We start from the raw sequence: 22,898 nt of genomic DNA on the forward strand, positions 1-22,898 counted from the left end.
TGACACCCCAGTGGACTTCTGGAATTTCCTGGCAGAAGCCCCCCATCTTTGCCCACCTTGTCCCTAGCATACTAGAAGAGAAATATGCAAGCCCTGAAAATCCAGGCTAGCAAACCAAGCCTAGCAAATGTTTCACAAAGGCACTCACATTTTTGTAGTTCTTGGTACTTTTGTAGATGTCTGTGGTAGGGATGCTTCCAAGACCGTTCCAGGAGGGACTAAAAGAAAAATTAAGGTCAGGATTTTTTAGAACAGGCATGTTTTGGAATAAAAAGTTAGAAGAAATAAAAGCTACTAAAGAGCCCATCCTTCTGATATTTTTGGACTGTCGCTATTGCAGACGGCCTGCTCCTGTAGCTAACTCTGAAGTGATCAGCTGGTGTTTGTGTGCAGTCGGACGAGGAGGAACCGTGGCTCTTTTCTGGTGGCTGAGAGAAATAATGAGCATCCGACTTTATAGGACAAGCAAAGAGCATTCACACCTGTTACATCTTACTGAAGTCCCACCATAACCCTGAAAGGTCAGCAGTATTATTCTCATTTTCTTTGCTGAGCAAACTGAGAATCAGAGAAGCTTGAAAAGGCCCAGGGTTCAGGAGCAGCCAGCCCCTATCCTTACCTACCCCATTGGTCTTCAGTGCCTGGAACAGTGCCAGGGCTTGGAACTTACTTGTGAGTTATCGCAATTTTCTGATGAAGTATGGAGAGTCTGCAGTGATCAAATTAGTCTCATTTTATAGAAATAGGAGCCTGGGAGGACCAGAAATAAGCCCTTCCCATTTCCTGTTCCTGCTGCAATCAAATAAATTCCATGAATCTTCAAGTGTGACTAGAGACATATGCTAAATACAATTCCTAAAGAAAGAGTTTCTATTTGGGGTTCTTTCAGCAATGTGCTCTCTGGATCAGCCTTATAATTACTAGAAATTAAATACTGTGGAGGATACTGCTTTCTGTTGGCTAAAAGCCTAAATAATTAATCTCAGCAGCTAAGATGTGCCACCAATTTCTCCTCGGCTTACTGTGCTGTACTGATTTTTAACATAAAGCTCATAAACTATATAGTCTCTCTCCACAAAACTCTCTCTCCCAACCACACCCACACAGGAAAGTAAATGCTGAGGCATACAGAGCACGAGAGGAGCCTCTTTTAAGGGCAGCTCCTGAGTTATTACACAGAAGCAAGCTGGGCACTTTGGGAGCTTGTGAAATCTTTGGGGCCCTTGGCCACCGGTAAGGGTGCCAAGGAAGTAAACACAAGCCTTTTGTAGGTTCCAACATGCCAGGGGAGGAAAGAAGGGAGAGAACTGGTTGATGGAACAGGAAAGGTGGATTTATGCTAAACTGAAGACGTTGGTGGTGATGCTTTTCCAGGTTTTTTATTCCTTCACTCCCCAAGCACAGGCAGAGAAGGGGCCAAAAGTCTAGAAAGATAAAATTGGAGGAAGGAGAGAAGCTCTGTTTCCCTCTCTGTTCAGACAATTTCGTAGAACAAGAAGCCTCTCAAAAGTCGAAACAAAACCAACAAAAATCATACCCTTTCAGCACAGCCAGTGTAACTCAGTGGTTGAGCATCGACCTAGGATCCAGGAGATCACAGTTTGATTTCCTGTCAGGGCACATGCGCGGGTTGCAGGCTTGATCCCCAGTGCGAAGTGTGGAGGAGGCAGCCGATCAATGCCTCTCTCATCACTGATGTTTCTATCTCTCCCTCTCCCTTCCTCTCTTTAAAATCAGTAAAGACATATTTTTTTTTAAAAATCATATCCCTCAGGTGGCCTCACAAATGATTTTCCATTAAACTGTGTCTTTGCTGCTTTCACTCTGACGATGATCTAATTATATTTTCTTCATATAATTGTGTGGCTTATTGGGTATAGATTTGAATAAATTTTGGTGGCAATTAGCTTTTAAAGTCTCCTGTTCTGGGTTACATAACTTCTGGGTTACTAGCTTCAAAAGAAATGAGTTAAAATATATGTAATAACTATTCTGTCCTGAGTCTTGGGCTTAGTACCTCACAAACTTCATCTCATTTTAAAAGGAAACTGCAAAGCAATCTCAGTCTTTTGCTGAATCATATATCTTTTGGTCTTACCATGGCTAGGAGGAGAGCACCAGTGTTAGAGCTTGAGGCTAAGTGCATAGATTTTGGGGTGAGATATGTCTGGGTTCATATCCTGGTTTTCCCTCTTACTAGCTATGTGATCTTAAGGAAGGTTCTTAACCTTGCTGAGCTTCAATTTTCTTACCTATAGAATGAAAATAATATAACTTTTCACAGGATTTTTTTGAAAATTAAATATGATAATGTGTGTAAAGCACTCACTATGTGCTTAACTCATAGAAGCACATAATGTATAGTAACTATTATGAAAGGGAGTCGTTTTACTATATTTATAAAAATAGTGTAAGAAATCTCAGGGTGTGTTGTTCTGTTTATAGGTAGCCTGGGTCTTATATTACTCACAACTGAACTCTCAGAACCACAGTCAGTAATCCAAATATAAGGCCAGCTAGTAAACCAAGGTCCAGCCCCAGAATGATGGACACTATGCATGTAAACACCCAGATAACCTAGAAAAAATAGAAATAAAAAGAATTATATTAATTTATCATGTACCATCAGGTGAGAGATTACCTATAAAAATAATAAGATCAATTGTCCATGAACAAATTACAGTCGACCTTTGAACAACACAGGTTGAACTGCATGGGTCCACTTATATGTGGATTTTTTCAGTAAGAACTGTAAATTTATTTTCCTTATGATTTTATTCATAACATTTTCTTTTCTCTAGCTTACTTTATTGTAAGGATGCATATATAAAACATATAGCATACAAAATATGTATTAATCAACTATTTATGTTATTGGTAATGCTGGTCAACAGTAAGCTATTAGTAGTTAAGTTTTTGTCAAGTCAAAAGTTATATGTGGAATTTTGACTGTGCAGGGGGTCAGTGGCCCAACCCTCACATTGTTCAAGGGTCAATTGTACAGCTTTTAAAAAATATTCTAAGTTCATTTCATATTTAAGTGGAAGCAGAAATTTGCATTCCCAATATAGACCAACTGTCCTATTTAAATATTTTTTATTTAATTTTTGAATAGGTAATATATTAACATGTTCAAAATGGAATTAATATAAAAAGGGTGTACAACATAAACCTTGCTTGCAGCTCTCTCCCCTCTTCACTCATTCCTATCTTCCCTCCTTATTTATATCTTCTTATTTCTCTCTCTGAGTGTCTGTGTGTGTGTGAACATAACAATACACATGCACACTTTTCACCAGCATGTCTTTTTATAAATACAAGTAAATGTGACTACAATGAATGTTTCATTCTTTCATCTTTTAGTGTATTATACACACTTCTATTCAGCACTGGTCATTTGTTTACTTAATTTGTTTTGGAGATCTTTCTGTATCAATATATAGGACGTTTTCTCATTCCTTTCATCTGTTCTGGTTTAAATTAGAACATAACTGTAAAGGATTTAGTTTCTAGTTTTTATCACTCCTCAGAACAGTTGTAAAGGTTACTTTGGTCAGAATTATAATCAGCATGGGTTTTTGTATTTTTACTTTGTTTTCGCTTTGCTTTGTGTTTTGTTTTTCCTTCTAAATTAGATGTGTGGTTTTTTTTGTTGTTTGTTTGTTTGTTAGTTTGTCTTTGGGCCTTAGAAGGCAAACAGTATATGAATGAGCTCTATGGGATTCTTGCCGAAAATGGATCTTCCCAGAGATACAAGACCTTCATCAATACAGTTCACGTGGAAGACTTCAAAACTTTGGCTTATCTACACATGTTTAATTTCTGCCCTTGGGCTCCCAAAATGCAAGATTTAGGAGAAAAGGGAACATAATGATGGCAGGAAGCAAATAAGAACCAAATCTTTTTCTATTTTTTATTTAAGAACCCAATCTTATTTGAGAGAAAAATGGGTGACTTACAGCGTCAATCTTGTTCTGCCTCCATAGACGAGGAACGTCACACACCTGCATAAACATCCCTTTCAGGTTGGCAATTACAACAGCTGCCAAGACCGACTGCCAAGAGAGAAAGGGAAGGCTGTGTTATTGAGAGGAATGGTTCTCCATGTGATGATTTATAAATCTCCTGTTATTTCTCTGGTGGCAGAGAAAGTATGCAATCAATGTGCTGAGAAGCAGAGTTATACCTTCTGCAGGGGCTCCAGCAGCTTCCCCAAGGCAACTATGGCAATCATCACAACCCCAGCCGAGATGATGCCGGCAATCTGAAAGAGACACACAGCTCCCATGAACAGAGTTCTTCCTTCTCCCTCACGCCTCCCAGCGTGCTGGGTGTGTGCATCAGAGAGCCCATTCACAGGTGCACTTGATGCTTCCTGACCTCCCCCCTTCTGCTAGATACTGTTGAGAGAAATAAGAATTACTTGCTAAAACTTAAAAAAAACAAACACAAAAAAATGAAGAAAAATGGAAACCATATATGTAGTAGCTATAGCAGATAAATTAAAGAAAATGTGGAGACTAAGTCTGCTAAAGGAAAGCTAGTTTGATCTGGATTTCATCTGGATATATGAGACCTCTAGTTTGGATGTCAATTCAGGAGGCCAAACTTCTAATTAATTATTTGCCCTACCAAGAAACATGGATCATCCCTCCTCCCCAACAACAGATCATGGTACTGTTTTAGGGAAGTAAGTTCTTAGGGAATTTACTGATTCTCCTGCATTATTGAATTAGCAGCCGTAACAACAATTCTGATAACACTTTGTACTTGTAGCACATCTTTGCTACCAAAGTCTCAGACAAAATAAATTTGCCAGTCTTATTGCAAACTCAACATGCCACATGAGCCTACTGAGAAGTGGGGCCATGTCTCCTGCTTCCTCTAACAGTTCCCCAGATGCAGGCTCAGAACTTTGCAACCTGGTAGCCCAAGTGATGATGGGCAGTAGCAGGGTAAAGAAAGCTTCAGAAACTTTACCTTTGCTGGCAAAAAAAATCTCTCCTAAGATCCATAAATAGTTAGGAGAAAGGCTGAGGGGGTGGGGACTATTCTCTGGTTTAATCAGATGACCAATGAATTCTCTGTTCAGCTGGGGCATGGCCGAGGTGAAGACTAGAAGCTCTGAAACAAAGGAGAAAAGGAGACAGGGAACCAGAAGCAAAGCAATCAGAGAGGAAGCAACAGGAAGGGCTGCACTGGGCACAAGTACTGCCGAGTGTAAGATGTTTGAGTTAAAGGAGACAGGTACAAAACTTAAGTAAATTTCATCGTCATACTCATTCACTTCAGCTAGCAAACTGGTCACTCATGTTCAGAGGACGGCTAGGTCAGCCGAGGCGGTCTCGTGTGTATGACGCACTAAAAAGTTTCCTTTGTGCACCCACATCCCTTTCCTAGGCCTCGTGCTACCGCCCAGCGCCACACCTCCAGAGTGCCAGCACCTTGGTGAGCTTTCTTACCTCCGAAACAAAGAGGCTAATATCCACCCCCCGTCCTCCCTTATTTTTTTCCCTTTTTTTCATGCAGTTACTTAACCAATATTTATTGTCTATCATGAGCCACTTGCATCTCACTGTGGATGTAGGGCTCTGTGAATTGGTGAGAGATATGGAGATTAGGGGACAGGGCCTGGAGCCAGCTGCCCCTCATGCCAGGTGGGTGGCCACCTACTCACCAAGTATATATAACAATAAGCCTCTAATTATGGGGATCAAGACTTATTTTGGTTACTATATTCAAATTTGTGAGGGAGCCCATTACCTGTACTTAATTTAATTGAGGCTGGTTTGTGGGAAATGCTGTAGATTTTGTATCTATGAGCAGATTCAATTACTAGAAAATTCATTATTCTGTTAAGTGAGAGGGTAATCAGAGCTAGAGAACAGTTTGTAATTAGAATTCCTTTTTCATGAATCAGTAGGAATTCAGATGAGGGGGACAGAACAGGTTGCAATGTTGAGCTCTTCTACAATCTGTAGATGTGCTGAAACAGTTAATGTCACTAACACTCATTCTTCTGTTCATTCATTCAGCAAATATATGCTGGGTGCTTTTTCTGTGGCAGGTATAAAATATGTATCATAGGTACTAAGACACTGTTCTTATCTTGAGGAGTTAATGACTGGAACCATGAGCATTTACAAGTACATATGTTCCAGGACTTTTTAAGCATTTGGTCATTTAATCCTCACAACATCCCTATGAGGTGGATACAATTATTATGCCCATTGTATAGATGCTGAAACTGAGGCTCCAACTTTAAAGAAAACATGAGACTTACCGGTTTATTTGGTCATGAGTCCCTGGGTTTCAGTCCAGGCATTTAGACTTTTAACCCCAGGACTTAATATACATTTCAGTAATTAAATATCAAGGCGTTTCTATGCTTGTTTCATTCTTCAATACTGAAATCCTGGCATCCTTCACTTCTAAATGTAACACACACCAGTGTGTGGCAGAGGGGTATTAGCTTACCAAAACACCATTATCCCCAAACCTTCTGCCAAGGAATCATTTTACATGGGCATTCTTACTAGGCAGGCAGCCTGTGTCTCATTTGAATCTGGAGGTAACAGCAGGACATTGAACATCAACAGTTGGGGATCTGCCTGTACCTGCTTACAGTCATGTGACCTGGAGAGCTTGTCAATGCCCCATCCCAAATGAAAGCAGCAGAAACTTGCTGCTGACAGCTGCCCACTGAACATGGGGTGTAGCTTTGGAAATCACCTCTGACCTCTTCCCCTTTGACTGCAGGTCTCTGGTTATACTCCCTGGTATGGGCTGTCTTGTTTTACTTACTTCCTCACAGCTAGAAATGTTTGCTCAATTTTACAAATAAAAATGATAAACCTTCAATTTTTGTTCAGTAGAAGCCAAGAAACTAGAAGAGGCCCATTCTTCCAATCCTGTCACAAAGACCCATTATAAATGGGAAAGGAGCATCATATGCACAATTAAAGCCCTCCCTGGGCAAGCCACTACTGGAATCATTAGTTTTCTCAGCTATTCTTTTATACTTATTTATAGTGTCTCTGCCTTAATAAACCCTATTTGAAGACTGTGCATGTGTATGTGAGAGAGAGAGAGTGTGCATGTGTGTGAGAGTGTGCATGTGTGCACTTTGGATTTGTTTTTCCTTTATAGTCTCAATGTACTCTTTACTCTTAAATAATAGCTCTTTCAGCGCTGGCAGAAGAAAGCCCTCCAGGCATAACAGAAACACAATTCCTGAGCCTGCCCTTGCCCCGACCACTAGACTTGGCATCTCTGACTCCATGTTCAACTGGAAAGGATGGCCTTTGAGAATGACTCCTTGGTTTTCTGGACAATTAAAGGAGGGGCTGTCTAGAGATGAACTGGGCTGCAGGTTTTGAGGTGACCTTGTGCAGACAACAACTTAAGAACACATAAAAAGGGAAGATTAAACCTACACTAGGAAGTTCAGGGGGAAAAATCTTAGGAAGAAATGTCAAAATGTTTCAACAAAAATATTCTTCGCTAGCAAACTGTTGTTCTGTGGGACCAAAGGCCTCTGGAGGAAGTTCCAGATCCTTGTAGAGGAAATGTAAATAAGTGCTTTTAATTTTTCTGAAAATATAATAACTCAGTATGAATGTGCTTTTACTAGGCCCTCTCTATCTCCAGATAACACATTGATAAGAATCAGCATTCTTCTTTACTGGTCCTTTGTCAATTGTTATTGAAAAGCAGGTAAGTGTAACTATCTGCCAGCCCAGCACTGACTCAAAGAGATTTGAGAATTACTACCTCAGAAAACCACAATTGCTGTTGTTTAAAAGGTTTTTGGTGAGGGGGTGAACAAGGCGGCCTGTGTAATCAGATCAGGAAGCACATCTCTCTCTCCTCAAAGGCTAATTGTTCTGCTCAGTTCTTGTGCAAGCCTTCTTGAGCTACGGTTCTAACTCATTATTTGCAGTGGATGGATATTACCACGCTGTAGTTCCCTACCTGTGTTTTTCCCCCAGTGCTCTCCTGGACAGCAGTGCGGGACAGGGCGGTGGTAGCCACAAAACAAGAGAAAAACCCGGAGAAGATGTTGCTGATCCCAAAGGCAATGAATTCCTAAGGGAGAGATTGAATGACAATGGTGCTACAAATATAATTTTTTCAAGGCCCTCGCCAAGTGTTTAAGGAAGAACATTAAGAAAGCAACTCCCAAATCCACCCTGCCTCATAGTCCCAATTTAATTTTTGCCATAAAGGGTGCTTAGAGGCCTGAAAAACATCAGGAGTTTGGGGTCCTTAGAGCCTAAAAGAGGCCTCACTGTTCTCAATCATTTTTAAGGTTGATGAGGAATGATAATTGATGTTTTGCTAAAATGCTTATTTCATTTCCTGGTGAGTGGCATATCTACTATAACTCTCACATAAAACATTTTTCTGCTCTCACATAAAGTGTTATTTCTGTGGATGAATATTTGCTATGAAGCATATTATGACTAGGAGAGCTATTCTTCTGCTTGATTACTAATCATTTAACTGCTGTAATTGCTATGCTGTGTTTTCAGAAACATACCATAACTGAGGATTTGTGAGCTCACCTGGCAATGTATCAGATGCCTATAAAAATTGTCCTGTGTACATTAATTAACAGTGAACCACCTCAATTTAAAGTGGCCACAACTATTACTAGAAGTATTGGTTGCATTATTTGCCATATTATAGCCACCATTTAAAAAAATTACCAGGAGATGTGGGATTACATGAAGAATTCTTATTCTGACCTAATATGTTAACTTTGAATGATATTTACGACCTGACAGAATTAACTCTTTCAACATTCTGATTACTTCAACTGAAGTGATGCAGTGTGTATATTTTTAAGTAATTTCAAATTAGCACACATAAGAGGGAAATTAACTCAATAAGGACTAGTGGATGAACCCAATCTCTTCTTTAGCAGACAACAAAATCTTTCCCATTTATTTATTTTTCTTACTTTCAGCCGTAGAAAACCAGTTCAGCAAAAGGGTGACCATACCTGGTTCCCATCAATGGTGTAATCATATTTGATGGCGTATACTTTTCCTACAGACACTGCAATAGCATAAGCCACCACAGCAATGGAAAACGATGCAGTCAGCATCTCAGAAAATAACTTCACAGGTGGCAGTGCAGGAGGCAAGAACCTAGTGGAAAAGTGCTGTGAATACTTGACTGTAATTCTTTTTTCCCACCTTACCAAATGCTAATCAAACTACCAACAAATTAGACAAGAAAATATGTGATCCAAGAGGGCAGAAGTATACGAGCATAAGTGGTAGCATCCTCTTTTATAATTTTTAGTTAGAGGTTGATGTAATCTCATTGGCTGATTTCTTTGTCCCCTATTGAGAGTCTACAAATGCTGCCTTATCTGTACCTCTAACATGAATAAACCTGTCATTGTTAGTTCTTTAATATCATACAATCTTATGCCATGCTCTTTCACACATTTGTGTCTCTCCTTATATGATTTCATCATAAAGATCTTTGAATTTAAAAGGTATATACTAGCCATAAAATGAGATTTACCCTGTATGAAGAGATGTAAGGTTTACTGAAGAAACAAAGAGTATAAGATGCTAAAAGAACAATGTGGAAAACCCATATCTTAAGAGCTATAATATTTAAAATCTTCTTGAGTTCAAAAAAGATTCAATTTATGTAATTATCAGAATGCTTCATGGTTATAATGACTAACATATCCCAATGATCGTGGTGGGGTCAAACGACTACTGTTTTACAAAACCAGAGCAATTCTACAAACCATATAAAGAAAAAACCTACAAGTTTATAATCATGTGGTTGTTTCCAAATATAAAAATTTGGTTGATGACCTTCATGGACCTAGATCTTGATAACTACTCATGTGGTGTAATTCCAGAGGTCCTAGAAAAAAAATCTCACCTACCAATCTCATTATGCCTGAAGTTCCTTTAACAGGAAGTTACATTTCCCCACTATAATTAGAGGGATGTGGTAAAGTAGAAATAAGATTCTTATAGACATAAGTTTCTTATATGGATTTATTGGGGACCAAGTGATCCTAACATAAGGTATTAAGCCTCAACAGGATGAAAGGAAATTGTCAACAGTGACCTCACTTTTACTCCCTTATTGGAGGATTGAAGGGGGCCTGCATGGAAAGGTGGGCCAGCCTGACTTTTCTCTTTGATCCTCTTGTTTTCACATCATACTCACTTTAACACTCTATCATTTTTGCTGTTTTCCAATCTCTTCATTCCACCCTTTCTTTTTCAGTTTTGTTAATGTCTTTAGACTTGTTTCTGTGCAATCACATTAGATCAGGCAACTAAGTCCTTTCTTGTGGCTTGTTTATAATGGTATAGGCTTGGGTATTTTATTCCTTTAACACATCTTTTCTGGGATTCTATTATGAGATAGGTACTATGCTAGGAAGACACAGCTGACTAAGACAAATGGGCTCACTGCCTTGTGGAGGAGCTTGTAGTCCTGGGGCCAGGCAGGTTAGGTTACCTAACGAATCACACCAGGTGGTCTGTCAGAGGAGTCATCTTGACTAAACCCAAGCGCAAGAGACTAGAGATTCATTTTCAGGAGGAGAACAACCAGGAAAGCTCTGGATAGGGTAGGAAAGGATAATTTAGGGCAGCAGAAATGAGTTCCCCATATCAATTAATGAAACATGAATTTATGGGGCAAGGCATTTTTTGTGGACACCCCCTAAGTGTTGCATCTTGGGAAGTCCACCAAAAGGGATCTAAAATATGTTTTTATGTAGTTATTTTTAACTAGTCAAATAATCTTAATTGTTCTGGTGAAAATGCTGTAATTGAAGTAGCCACATTGTGTCTTTTATTTAATTCCTTTCGGCACGAGGATTTACTATCAAAATGTTGATACTCTAAGATAGAGCTTCCCAAATATACCTGGTCATAAGAATCACTTGAAGCACCTTTGAAAAATATTAATTCTGAGGCCCCTCCTCTGGAAAGCCTGATTTAATAGGTTTGGGGTGGGAACCAGGAATCTGTGTTAACAAGTCTTGTGATTCTTACAAAAAGGTAAGTTTGGAGAAACATTAGAGTGGATAGTATGTTAATTAAGCCACATGTAGCCAGTTGTAATTTTTCAGATATCTTTTGAACAGATATTAGAAGAAATCATGAGATTGAGCAAATGAAAAGGCAACTTGTTCCCTATGGAACAAGCACTGGGACTCAGCTAGCCCGAGCAGTTTCTATTAAGAGCATGGAGACACAAAGATTGGTACAAGGTCCCTCAGCTAGTGTTAATGGGGGAGGGGAACTAGTACTTAGTGGTTATATAATAGCAAGTCTAGTCACAAATGCTGTAAGTTAATGTTACAAATCTAATAAATATTTGGGCTTCTTTTTAAATGCCATATGATAAAATTTTAGTGTAAAGCACTTGGTCCACTCTGCAAATTTTATGAGAGATCTCATTAGCGTTTCACAACAAACTCGAGTTGAAGTTTCAGCAGTTGTCATTACCCTTGTTTTATAGGAGAACCCTCCCAGGGCCACAGAAATAGATAGTGTCAGAGATGGACAAAAGACCTTAGTTCTTTACTTTTCTAATTCACCGAACTACCAAGCATATATAAAACTCCCTTTGCAGGTTATGCATTTTATTTAGAGGAACAAATGACATAATCATTACCTAAGATTGATTAAAGGAAATGGTAAATTTAGATCAGGTGTCCCCAATTCCTTAAGCAGATTGTTCTCAGTGCAAAAAAAAAGTTACTATCCATGATTCTATTTATATTATATTGTAATTATACCTATGAGTTTAAATCAGGAGACTGGTGGTAACTGTACATATCTTGCCACTTTTTAAGAAAATGAAGGACAAAGAGAGAGAATAATTCGGGCTGTTTTTAAACAAATGGATTGAACTTTACCTACATATATACTGTTTACCTGATAATTTGCACAAATGGGTGTTTCTTTAAGATCATACACAAATAGTACTATTGAAGGAGCACCAATGAAATGAAACTTGTAATAAAAGGTTTCATTTAAATAGAAAGTACTTACTTAATATATTAGTATTGCTTAAGAGGAATGCCATACTCACCCCCTTGGGATGGATTTAACAATACCAGCATTGTAATTTTTTTCCAGGTTGGCTCCATATGAAATGGCAGTAGCAATTATTGTCTGAAATAAAACAAAAGAGGTTGTTTTTTTTTTTTTAAAAAATCCATTTGTTTTAGCAATTCCTTTATTTTCAAACTAATTAATGCTGAATTTTCTAATTACATATTCTACTTACCACAATTACTTCAATAGGAATAGGGACTGGGATTTTGTGTTTAAAGCGATCATTTAATTCCTTAACTGCCATGCAGATGATAATGGTGAGTAATCCAGCAATGAAATCAGCAAGATTGGTGTGACCAATATTTTGAAAAGTGTCAACCAGAGTCTGTAAAAAAATAATTTTATATACTTTCCTTATGAAAAAATTATGATATCATCAAATAGCACTTACGAACTTTATGTAAAATTATAAAAGTATGTTGACTAATACAAAGACCATTAAATATATCCAGTCATATATATATGTATATATATATATATATATATATATATATCCAGATTATATATATATATATATATATATAAAATCTCAAGTTATTAATGATGATTTACTTGGAGTGATAAAACTATGGGTGATTTCTACTTTCTTACTTTTGCTAGCTGTAATTTTTACAATAAAAATTAGTTCTCTTAAAAGAAAAAAAATATCTTTTACTCACAGGAAAACTTCAAAAGTTTGCATCTTAAGGTGGTTTCACAGGTGCTATTAACTGACCTAATTTTTACCATGTTGATATGGTAGTATTGAGACTAATAACTGATAAACCAAAAAGTTCCAATTAGCCAGTATTTCAGGTAAAGCTCTTTTCTAAACCTGAATAATACAGGTGACAATAAAATACCTAAAATACTTCATATGTAGATGCATGTGAACTGACCTGTTCATTAAGGCAAAGAAAATTATTGAACTGATATATATATAGGTCAAGTGTAAATTTTTGGAAATTAATTTGGTACTTAGTTGAAACTTGAATTAAGATGACTTAAATAAAAGTAACTCTTTTCAAGTGGAGAGATAAGCCAACTCAAGAAAAACTAGTTTTTGTTGTAAACAGAAGGTTTCTGGGAATAGAGGGATGTTAGCAAGGGAGAATCCCAGGAAAGAACACTAATATCTTTGTTATAGCAACTTTAGTCCTGAAGAAGGCATGACTTAAGAAGGCATTCATCAATTCTCTGAGACAAATAATCTCACAGTGGAGGTTAGTTTTCTTTAAATGAGTCCTTTTAAATATATTTTTTATGTGAAGATAAAGGAATGGAGCATCTTACAGCTTATAACATGTATCTTATTTATTTTTATAGGTGAACTATACTTAAAAGAATTCTGACAATCTGACAGGAATTATGTATTATGAACATTAAGTAAGCTAGGAGTCATTTTGCCAGCAACCTCAACTCTCTGGAACACATTCAAGAGTAAAGGTGCCCTGGGCAGTGTTTCTAAGTGGTTAGAGCATCAACCCAAGCTCCAAAGAGTAAAGGGTTCAATTCATGGTCAGGGGCACGAACCTGGGTTGCAGGTTCGATCCCTAGCCCTGGTCAGGGCATGTGTGGGAGGCAAGCAATAAATGTGTTTCTCACATTGATGTATCTCTCTCTCTCTCCCCCTCTCTTCCTCCCTCCCAGTCTCTCTAAAAAATAAAAAAAATAAAAATCAATGGAAAAAATATCCTCAGGTGAGGATTAACAGATAAAAGAGTAAAGGACTTGGTTGTTACAGAATAGTCATGGGGATGTAAAGTACAGCATAGAGAATATAGTCAATAATATTCTAATATCTAAGTGTGGTGCTGGATGGGTGCACGATTTATTTGGGTGATCACCTATTGAGTTATGTAATGTGTGGTCACTGGGGTGTACACCGGAAACTAATGTAATGATGTATGTCAATTGTAATTGAAAATAAAAAATGATTTTAAATAATTGTGTAAACTGTTAAAAAAAAAAAAAAAGAGTAAAGGAGCAAGGGGAGAAGTTATAGTACAAGCAAAATATATTCCACTAAGTGCCTGAACTAGAGTGTAAGCATTTGACTTGGAGCTAGCCTCCTGGACTTTCACTCAGAGTATTTTTACTCTTGCTTTAAACTCAATGCTAACAAGTTTACTTTGCTTTCCAGCGTCGGTAAAAATTTCTAGAAATAGATACACTGATAATAACAAAATGAAGGAAGTGATAGCAGATTGAAAAAGAAAAAATGGAGAAACTACCAACAAGCAGACACAATAACTCAAGAACTTAGAGCACCTACCGTAGTAGTAAACAGCCCTAAGTCCTGAAGGTATTGCATTCTGGCCCTTTACATAAGCAATTTTCTGATGATGAATGACCCTCATTAATTCATGAGCTAGACAGAATGTTGATTAATTGTCTATACTATAAAGGTTTATTTTCAACTCAAGATGGAAAAATTCAGATTTAAAACCAATCAGAATAATTATTCCAATCATAAAAACATTTTCCCCTTACAAAAGTGAGCACTACAAGATTCTTATTTAACCTCTGGTGTATTAACAATGTAATACAAGTTCCAAAAAACCAAATCAGTTTATATTACACACTGCATCAAATAAGGCATATGAATATATTGGTTGCGTATATATTGAGTACTAATTCAGGATCTCTTATGAAAAGTTCTGCAATAGAAAGTTTAACCTACATGGAAATAAAATTCATTCACATAAACCAAAGTAGTCAAATTGTGATCAAAGATACAGAAATGAGACTCAAAGAAAGCACTGAAAATTAACTCTAATTTAGTTATTAAAATACTTTCTAAAATATGTTTAAATATGGATACACATATAATTCCATATCCAGTCTAGTGTTCTAAATAATTCAAATAATGAAAAATGAGCTTTTCAATAATAGATAATATTTTACTACATTTTCTAACATGCTTGGAGAATTTTAGGACCATTTCATTTAGATAATTTCATCATTCTTACCTAGCATTAGCTGGGTATATGATGCAGTCATAAGGAAAAAATTATACCTAATAGCCCTGGCCAGTGTTCTCAGTGGTTAGAGCATCAACCCAAACACCGAAGGGTAGAAGGTTCAATTCCCAGTCAGGGGCACCTTCTTGGGATGCAGGTTCAATTCCTGTCCCGGTTAGGATGTGTGCAGAAGGCAACCAGTCAATATGAGACACATCAATGTTTCCCCACCCCTCCCTCCTTTTCACTCACTCTAAAATTATACCTAATATTATGTACGAGGAAATCTTTTTCGGTTAACTTTTAGAACCAAATTTATTTCTGTAAATATAACAGACCCTTCATAATCACACCTTGAAGTCAAGCATTTCCTGCTGTCAGAACTTATATGTATATATAGATAGATCAACCAGTAAAGTGTTATTTGCTTTATTATAATGGCTTAAATTTTACCTCCTTAAATAGATTCAAAGTAATGAATCCGATCAAGCTTAAGGGTGGCTTTTAAAACCCTCACCATCTAAGCAAAACTTTCAATGTGGTCTTCCTCCTTGTCAGGGAAAAATGGGGCAGATAGCATCAATTTAGTAAGCATGAAGAAAGTCTTTCTTTGTAGATTGAGACAAACCATTCAAAGTGAATGGTAGGAAACAATTACTCTTAAATAGACTCTGTGATTTACTTAGATAATTAAGTAGCTACATGGTAGCATGAAGAATATTACTAATTGTGAATTCTTTCTGCATCCTATACCCAGCATCTCTGGCATTTGTGAATTAATGTGTTGGTTTTTTTCTTTCCCAATATTTCATTCTACACTTTTTTTGTATTCATTATTTCCTGGGGTTTTGGGGGGGGGGGGCTTGGAGGGGAAAGGTCAATCCAAAGTACAACCTTATAACAAAAGGAGTGTTAACTATGTTCTAAGGAAAGCATCTTCCACAATCTTATAATCTTATTGTCTTTCTTGGAGGAGTCCACTACCACTCTGCATTTGTTGAAGGATTCTTTCAGGAATGATTGTAATTGGTAATGTCATAAGCAAAATTCTCTGTTCACATACTGAGTAGCTCATTCAACCTTATGCAATCATTTTCTAACCTACTCATTCTTGCTCCTCAAAAAAGGGAGCTTATATTCACCATCACACAGGGATGACTGAAACATCTTCATCCAACTTGGCTGAGCTGGGAGGAATTCTTGCAAAATTCTATGACAGATTGTAACCTGAGACTTCAAAAATAATGTTCAAAAAAACAAGTCACATAATGATTGTGTTTGGTTTAAATTTTTTTTTGACCTTGTTCCAGTGCTTCCTGGTTACTTTTGTCCCTGTTAATAGCCGAGATCATTGGCAGCAAGCTTCATCTTAAACATAGTCCTAGGAGACCAGAAGAAACATTTCAGTTCCCTTTCTACAGAGGTCCAACAAAGGCCAGGGACCCAGGTTAACCATTGGCTGGGCCTCCTGTGGTCTGTGTAGATGCAGACCTAGCAATGTTCACACAAGGAGGTGAATACACTCAGTAAGGGGTATCTTGGTGGTTCAAGGGTCAGGGGATTTGCATAGGGAATGAACAGTGCCTGGCATATGGCAGGTAGTCAATAAATACTTATTAAATAGGTGAATTGAATTAATCACAATGAAAGAATAAATGAATGAATAGTTATGGGGAAAGTGTGAAAGTAAGCTGTGTTAGGGACTGCAAAAGTGAGAGAGTCTGTGAGAAAAGGCAGTCAAAAAGTTTCAAAGTGAACCAAGGACTTGGTAGGAAAAAAGCAACCATGACAAAAATAATTCTGAGTAAAAAAAAACAGCCTGTGCTAATGTGTTCTAATTGAGTGTCTGGGAAGTGAACAGTAAACTCAATAACATCTGTTCCTCATGATGATGAAAATAATAATAGTATTACTATGAACTTTTACCATGTGGCAGATATTGTGCTAAGTGCTATACGCAATTTTTCTTTTTTAATCTTCACATCTCCAAGAGGTACTATTATTATCCTCATTTTACAATTGAAGACTCTGAGGCTTGGAGAAATATAACGTGCCCAAACTCACATGGGTAATAAGTGGTGGAACCAAGACTACAACTCAGGCTTATTGAAGTTCAAAGTCCATTATGTTCATTGCTGTTATACTGCCTCCTCGGTCACTGCTTAGTATAATGTAGTGCCTGGTCTGTAACAGGCACTGGATAATATTTGTTGAATGGATGGAGTAATATGGGATTATGTACTGTTGTGAAATTGAGCAAGTTCTTGACCACCTCACTATTTTTTAGATATATATGCATGGCCTTACTTTTTTTTAGAAGCTAATACATGGATCATTAAAGGACTCCATTCTTAATGTTGACACATTATTTTTGAAAAGTATCACCCCCCCCCCCCAGCCAGGCTGACATCATGTTACTATTATCATCACTTTTCAAGCATCAATAACACGTCTTACATAAAATATATATTTAGATCCAAGAACTTTTCAATATAATTAGTGTGATATACATCCTTCTTTTGCATCTCTTTTGCATGTTGAATCATCTCTGAATCTAATGTTCGTTTTCGTCTATAATTGCTGAGACATTTACATTATACATTTTGTGGACTCTCAGAGTTAAAAAGGGCTTTACAGATACATGTCCAATTGTTTCATTTTACAAATAAAAAAGAGAAGAAGCCTTAAGATGCAAAATAATAATTTCAAAATGACTACTTTTATGAGTACTTGTTCTGTGCCAGCATCTGGGCCAAAGTGCTCCCGACCTATCCTTATTTAACTTAGTTGGTAGATACTATTACCAACTCCATTTTGTAGAGAAAGAAACTGAAGCATGGTGATTTGCTCATATGACTAGTAAATAGTAGAGTCAGAATTTGAATCCAAGTCATCCTGCTCCAAACCTGAGCTTTTAGCCATTGTCCTACATTATGTGTAAGAGGTCACTTAGCTTGTTGGAGGCAGAGCTGAGACTGGAACTCAAGCCTGTTGCTCCCCAGAGCAGTCCTAGCTTCACTATACCACTTTGTTTTCATTAGTGTTGTTAAATGCGGTGACACTTCTAAAACCATTTTGGTCAATTGAGAATAATGATTTGCAAAATCTGCCTGCTTCAATACTTCTCCTGACTCTATTGCTTTTTTCAGAGAAGAATGCTTTCAGTGACTCCCAAGTACTGCATGGAGGAGCATAGGCTCTACAGATTCAGGTTAAAGAGGAAAAGAACACATTGTTCTTAGTGAGCTATCCCTAGAGTAACAAGAAACACTTACATAGATAATGGAGAGAATTCCATTATAGTTTTTGGTTGAAACATTGAGGATGATCTTTAGCTGTGAGACCAATACTTGAAAGGCAGCAGCTGTTGTGAATCCACCAATCAAAGGATCAGCTAAGTACCTCACTATGAATCCAATCTGCAAACCCCCAAACACCAACTAGAACAAGAAAAGGAAGGACAAATTAAATGTTTACCTGGGAGAAGACTCTACTCTCTTAAACTATTAACAAATTAAACTTAACACCAATTTAAACTCTGGTAACCTGCCTATAACAAAAATACTTGTAAGAAACAAATCTGAATTTCTTAATGCCCCACCTCTCCCCTCCAAATGTGAAAAACATGGGTAATATTAATCTTGAAGTATTTCTAAATATGTGCTAAGAAAAGCAAAAAAATAATGCAGCTTATTTCTGTGATCTTTTGCAAAGATAACAAGAAATCAGTTGTTCTGACTACTGGACTGAAAATTAAAAACATTGTTTAGAATTAACACCATTATGTTATGTTATCTGCACCAATAGAAAATGCCTTTCTTCTATTGATATAATTGTTCCCCTTCCCTTTCTCATAAATACCCATTGCCTTTGTCTCCTAATTGGAACATTATTTGGGCTTCTGCCTGAATCAATGCTTTTGAAACAGCTATTCCTATTGATTTCAGTAAATGACTGTTGCCTCTCACTTTGAAGGGCCTTTTATTTTTAGGTCAGCAACAGCTAGTTAATTCAAATAAAAATCATGCCAATCTATATTTTACTTGTAAGTCCATTACCTGTATGATTCCAACCAAAAGAGTAAGGGTGCTTGCAATCAATATTCTTGCTGCATCTCTAGCCGAGTTGTCTATCATGGTAGCATTTGATATAGTCCCATTGTTGCTGGGTATGAGAAAGTTTTCATCTGGGGCCAGGCTCAGAACAACAGATCCCACCATTAAACTGACCACTGGGAAAGGTCCTGGGGGAAAAAGTCTCTATCAATTAATAATTATTAACCACAAGTGTTAGGTTCCACAAGTCATGTCTACATAAGATTAGAAAGATGTGTGAGGCAATTAGCTGTGATTGGGAAAATATATACTATTTGTTCATAAAAGAAGCTAAAATGCAAATGTTTCAAGGCATTCAGAATCCAGAAATGAGCAAGAGAGACATGTAGGTAGGTAATTACAATACAGCATTTAGGATGCTTTCTGAGTATACAGAAAGGGTGTCTAACCTATCTTTGCATGATCTTCACGGGAACTGGGGGACAAGTTGTCAGGAAAAGCTTCCTGACAGAGGCAGCATACAAGCTGAGTCCTTACTTGTTCCATCTTACTTTTATTCCATAGAAACTCATTTCCTGGAGCATCCAATGTCCTACTCTGTGGAGCTGAGTGCCTTGATCAGTACCACAGACTTCAAATTAGAATAAAGAAACAGTAAAGGGAGTATATAGTTTGCCTTTTTCTCTTTCCAAGATAATTTTTTTTTTATATCAAATGCCAGTCTGTAAGATTTTATGTTTAAAAAGTACTCCTTTTCTTCCAGTAACTAACTGCTTCATTCACTGCTGACATGTTTATTGATTATGATGATGATCCTACCCTCTAATCATGGAAGGCTTTAACAACTGGGAGGGCTCAGTACCAAAATCCAGCAACCTGGAGTGTCTAAATGGATAGAATACCAAAGAGAAGATCAGCCTCTATGTTCCTTACCTCATCAAGCGTATTGATATTGATATTTTCCCGGGTGAGGAAGTTCTTTCAATAAATAAAATCTCTTCCTGACCTCCTTTCACAGACAAAGTAATATGCCAGATACTGGGGGAAATACAACTAAGGACAAGGATATGGGTTGGGATATAGTGGACAGTTCTCTCTTTAGAGAGGATTGTCCAGGTAAACATGTTTAGTCAGTGGATGGATGTAGGCACAAAATTATCTCAAGTGTAAACATCAAAGTCAAAAAGTAGCATTAAAACATTTATTTACTAGAACATTCTAGCAAAAGAGAATTCAAATTTTAGGAACTGCAGGAAATAAATCTATTTTGAGCCATGCCAAGAAGGAAAGCCAAGCTTAGTTTCTAAACTGTTTTGGCACGATTCTGCCAGTCTTCCAATCTTAGTGACTTAAAATAAGTATGCTCTTTAATGAAATAATGAATATATATTTGATGAACATAATTTAGTAAATGCTAAGTTAACCTGGTAAAACAGTAGGTTCAAAGACCTCTGGAAGGTTTTTTTTCTTAGTCTCTGAGAATACTTTCTAAATATGGAGTCAAACTTACTACTTTTTTAAAAACCAAACCATGCTACAATTTGAATGTAGGCTATAATTTTAATCATTTTTCAATTCCTCCTCTTCATGAAAAAATAGTTAAGTATAAAGCAAACTAAAGGCATAGTCTTTTGAAAGCTAAGAAGAATCATTTGCATCATTGAATAGAAAAAGCAAATAAAGCACTTAAGCCCCATTTCCCTGGAAAACATTAACAAAGATATGGAAGCAAAATACACATACTATGGCACAAAAACATTACACATGAAAAATACAAATTGTAGTATATGTTTATAATTACCAACTGAGATGTGTCTTGATGTTCCGAAGATAAAGTATGTCAGGATAGGGAAAAAAGCAGAGTAGAGACCATATCCAACAGGAACTGCAGCTAGTAAAGCATACGCCATGCCTGAAAGTACATCCAAAGTGACTGAATTCACAAACAAAAGTTATGGTATATTTCTACTGTACAAAGAAAGGCCTATTCACAGAGATCCTCAATTTTCGGTTTGTCCTGAGTTTTCCTTTACTGTGCATGGGGCCTGTGGCTATGCTAAGATGCAGAACATTATTCATATCTGCTGGGATAATAATTGTAGCTACACAAATCAACGGATTTAATGAATTGATTGAACTGATCAGTAATTCAATCAATCACTGATTACATGATTGGGAAAAAGAAATCAAGTCAATTGATTAAAACTTCATCAACTCAGTCCAAAGACTTATACTGCCAGTTTTGCAAGTAGGCAGTTTCATCTGAAATCAGTGTTTCTCTGTGTTCTGAGGACACAGTCATTGTTGCTCTGCCTTTCTCCTTTCTTTCTTTCTTTTTTTTTTTTAATATTTCTTTATTGATTTCAGAGAGAGGAAGGGGGGGAGAGAGAGAGAGAGAGAGAAACATCAATGATGAGAGAGAGTCATTGATCCGCTGCCTCCTGCACGACCCCTGCGGGAAATCGAGCCCTCAACCCAGGTATGTGCCCAGACCAGGAATTGAACCTCGATCTCCTGGATCATAGGTCATGCTCAACTGTTGAGCTATGCTGGCAGTGCCCTTTCTCCTTTCTTGTTGGGGAATGGAAATTAGATTCAAACTAAGAAAAAAGGACATTTATATAAAGTTGCAGGCAAGATAACTCCCCTGGGCTCTCCACTAGGAGATCAACTTCCCCACTAAGCTAACCCAAGCAGTTCTGGGTGCATGAATGTCATCTGGTATGAAGAAATCTTAACCTATCCATGTACATGAGGGTTGGAAGATGAAAAAGATGTGTTCTTTTCCTTGGTTAAATACTTCTTACATAGTCAGCACAACTTAGTACATATTACCTTCCTATATTCCATTTACTTAAAGTGAGAAAAAAATCAAGCCCTTTATAACAGTAAAAGAAAAGTGTGGCAGCAACCTAAGTATCCTGGCCCACAGGTGCTCAAAATTATTTTTTGAATGAATGCCTCAAAATAAAGAAGTAGTTAAATAAATTATACTTTATATACTATTAGTCAATGAAACAAAATTGATATGATGTATAAAAATACATTTACATGGAGTTATGTAAAGTACTAAAAAAGTGAGGAAAAGCAGAATTCGAAATAGTAAGTATGCACGCTCCCACTTTTGTAAAATTAAGCATGCATGTGACATAAAAATAACCTGGCCCTGGCCTGGTGGCTCAATTGGTTGGAGTGTTGTTCTGTACACCAAAAAGTTGGGAGTTCGATTCCCGACCAGGGCACATACCTAGTTTGCACGTTCTATCCCCAGTCAGGATGCTTACATGAGACAACCTATCAATGTTTCTTTGTCTTCTCTCTCACACAGATGCTTCTCTCTCTCTTTCTCTTGCTCTAAAAAAAATTAATAAACATATCCTCTGGTGAGGATTTTTTTTTAAGGTAAAAAAATGTATATATCTGGAAAGATTTTTCAATATAATACAAAGTAATTCACAGATGCAAAAAGACTGTAATATAATAAACACCTATGTATCTAGCTTAAGAAATAAGCGGTTGCCAGTGCAGTTGAAACTGTCTGCATATTCTTCCTCAACTACATCCTCTTTCCTCCCCCCACCCCAAGGAGACAACCACGATGCTGAATTTGGTGCTTATCATTCTCAGACATTTTTTATACCTTTACATAGATATGCATTTATGTCTCTAGTAGGACATTTACTAAAATACTAATGGGTTGTCTGTTTGGTAGGATCAAAGGAAACTTCTAGTTTTTTGAGGAGGTATTTTTTCATGTATTTTCTAGTTTCCTACAATAAGCA

At 37.1% G+C, this 22,898-nt stretch overlaps 1 protein-coding gene across 1 annotated transcript in view; it reads right to left on the bottom strand.

The window, feature by feature from the left end:
- The window catches only part of SLC26A4 (solute carrier family 26 member 4), a 49,322-nt gene that overhangs the window by 12,769 nt on the left and 13,655 nt on the right, over nt 1–22,898 (bottom strand). The window contains exons 3-13 of the mRNA XM_016199123.2: nt 20,918–21,028; nt 19,120–19,304; nt 18,337–18,501; nt 12,292–12,444; nt 12,094–12,176; nt 9,008–9,155; nt 7,975–8,088; nt 4,187–4,264; nt 3,960–4,055; nt 2,471–2,577; nt 149–218 (exon numbers count right to left, since the gene is read on the bottom strand). Coding sequence (XP_016054609.1) covers nt 149–218; nt 2,471–2,577; nt 3,960–4,055; nt 4,187–4,264; nt 7,975–8,088; nt 9,008–9,155; nt 12,094–12,176; nt 12,292–12,444; nt 18,337–18,501; nt 19,120–19,304; nt 20,918–21,028 — 1,310 coding nt within the window. The remainder of the gene's footprint in view (nt 1–148; nt 219–2,470; nt 2,578–3,959; nt 4,056–4,186; nt 4,265–7,974; nt 8,089–9,007; nt 9,156–12,093; nt 12,177–12,291; nt 12,445–18,336; nt 18,502–19,119; nt 19,305–20,917; nt 21,029–22,898) is intronic.

The sequence above is a fragment of the Miniopterus natalensis genome, chromosome 10, assembly GCF_054644295.1.
Source record: "Miniopterus natalensis isolate mMinNat1 chromosome 10, mMinNat1.hap1, whole genome shotgun sequence".
NCBI lineage: Eukaryota > Metazoa > Chordata > Mammalia > Chiroptera > Miniopteridae > Miniopterus > Miniopterus natalensis.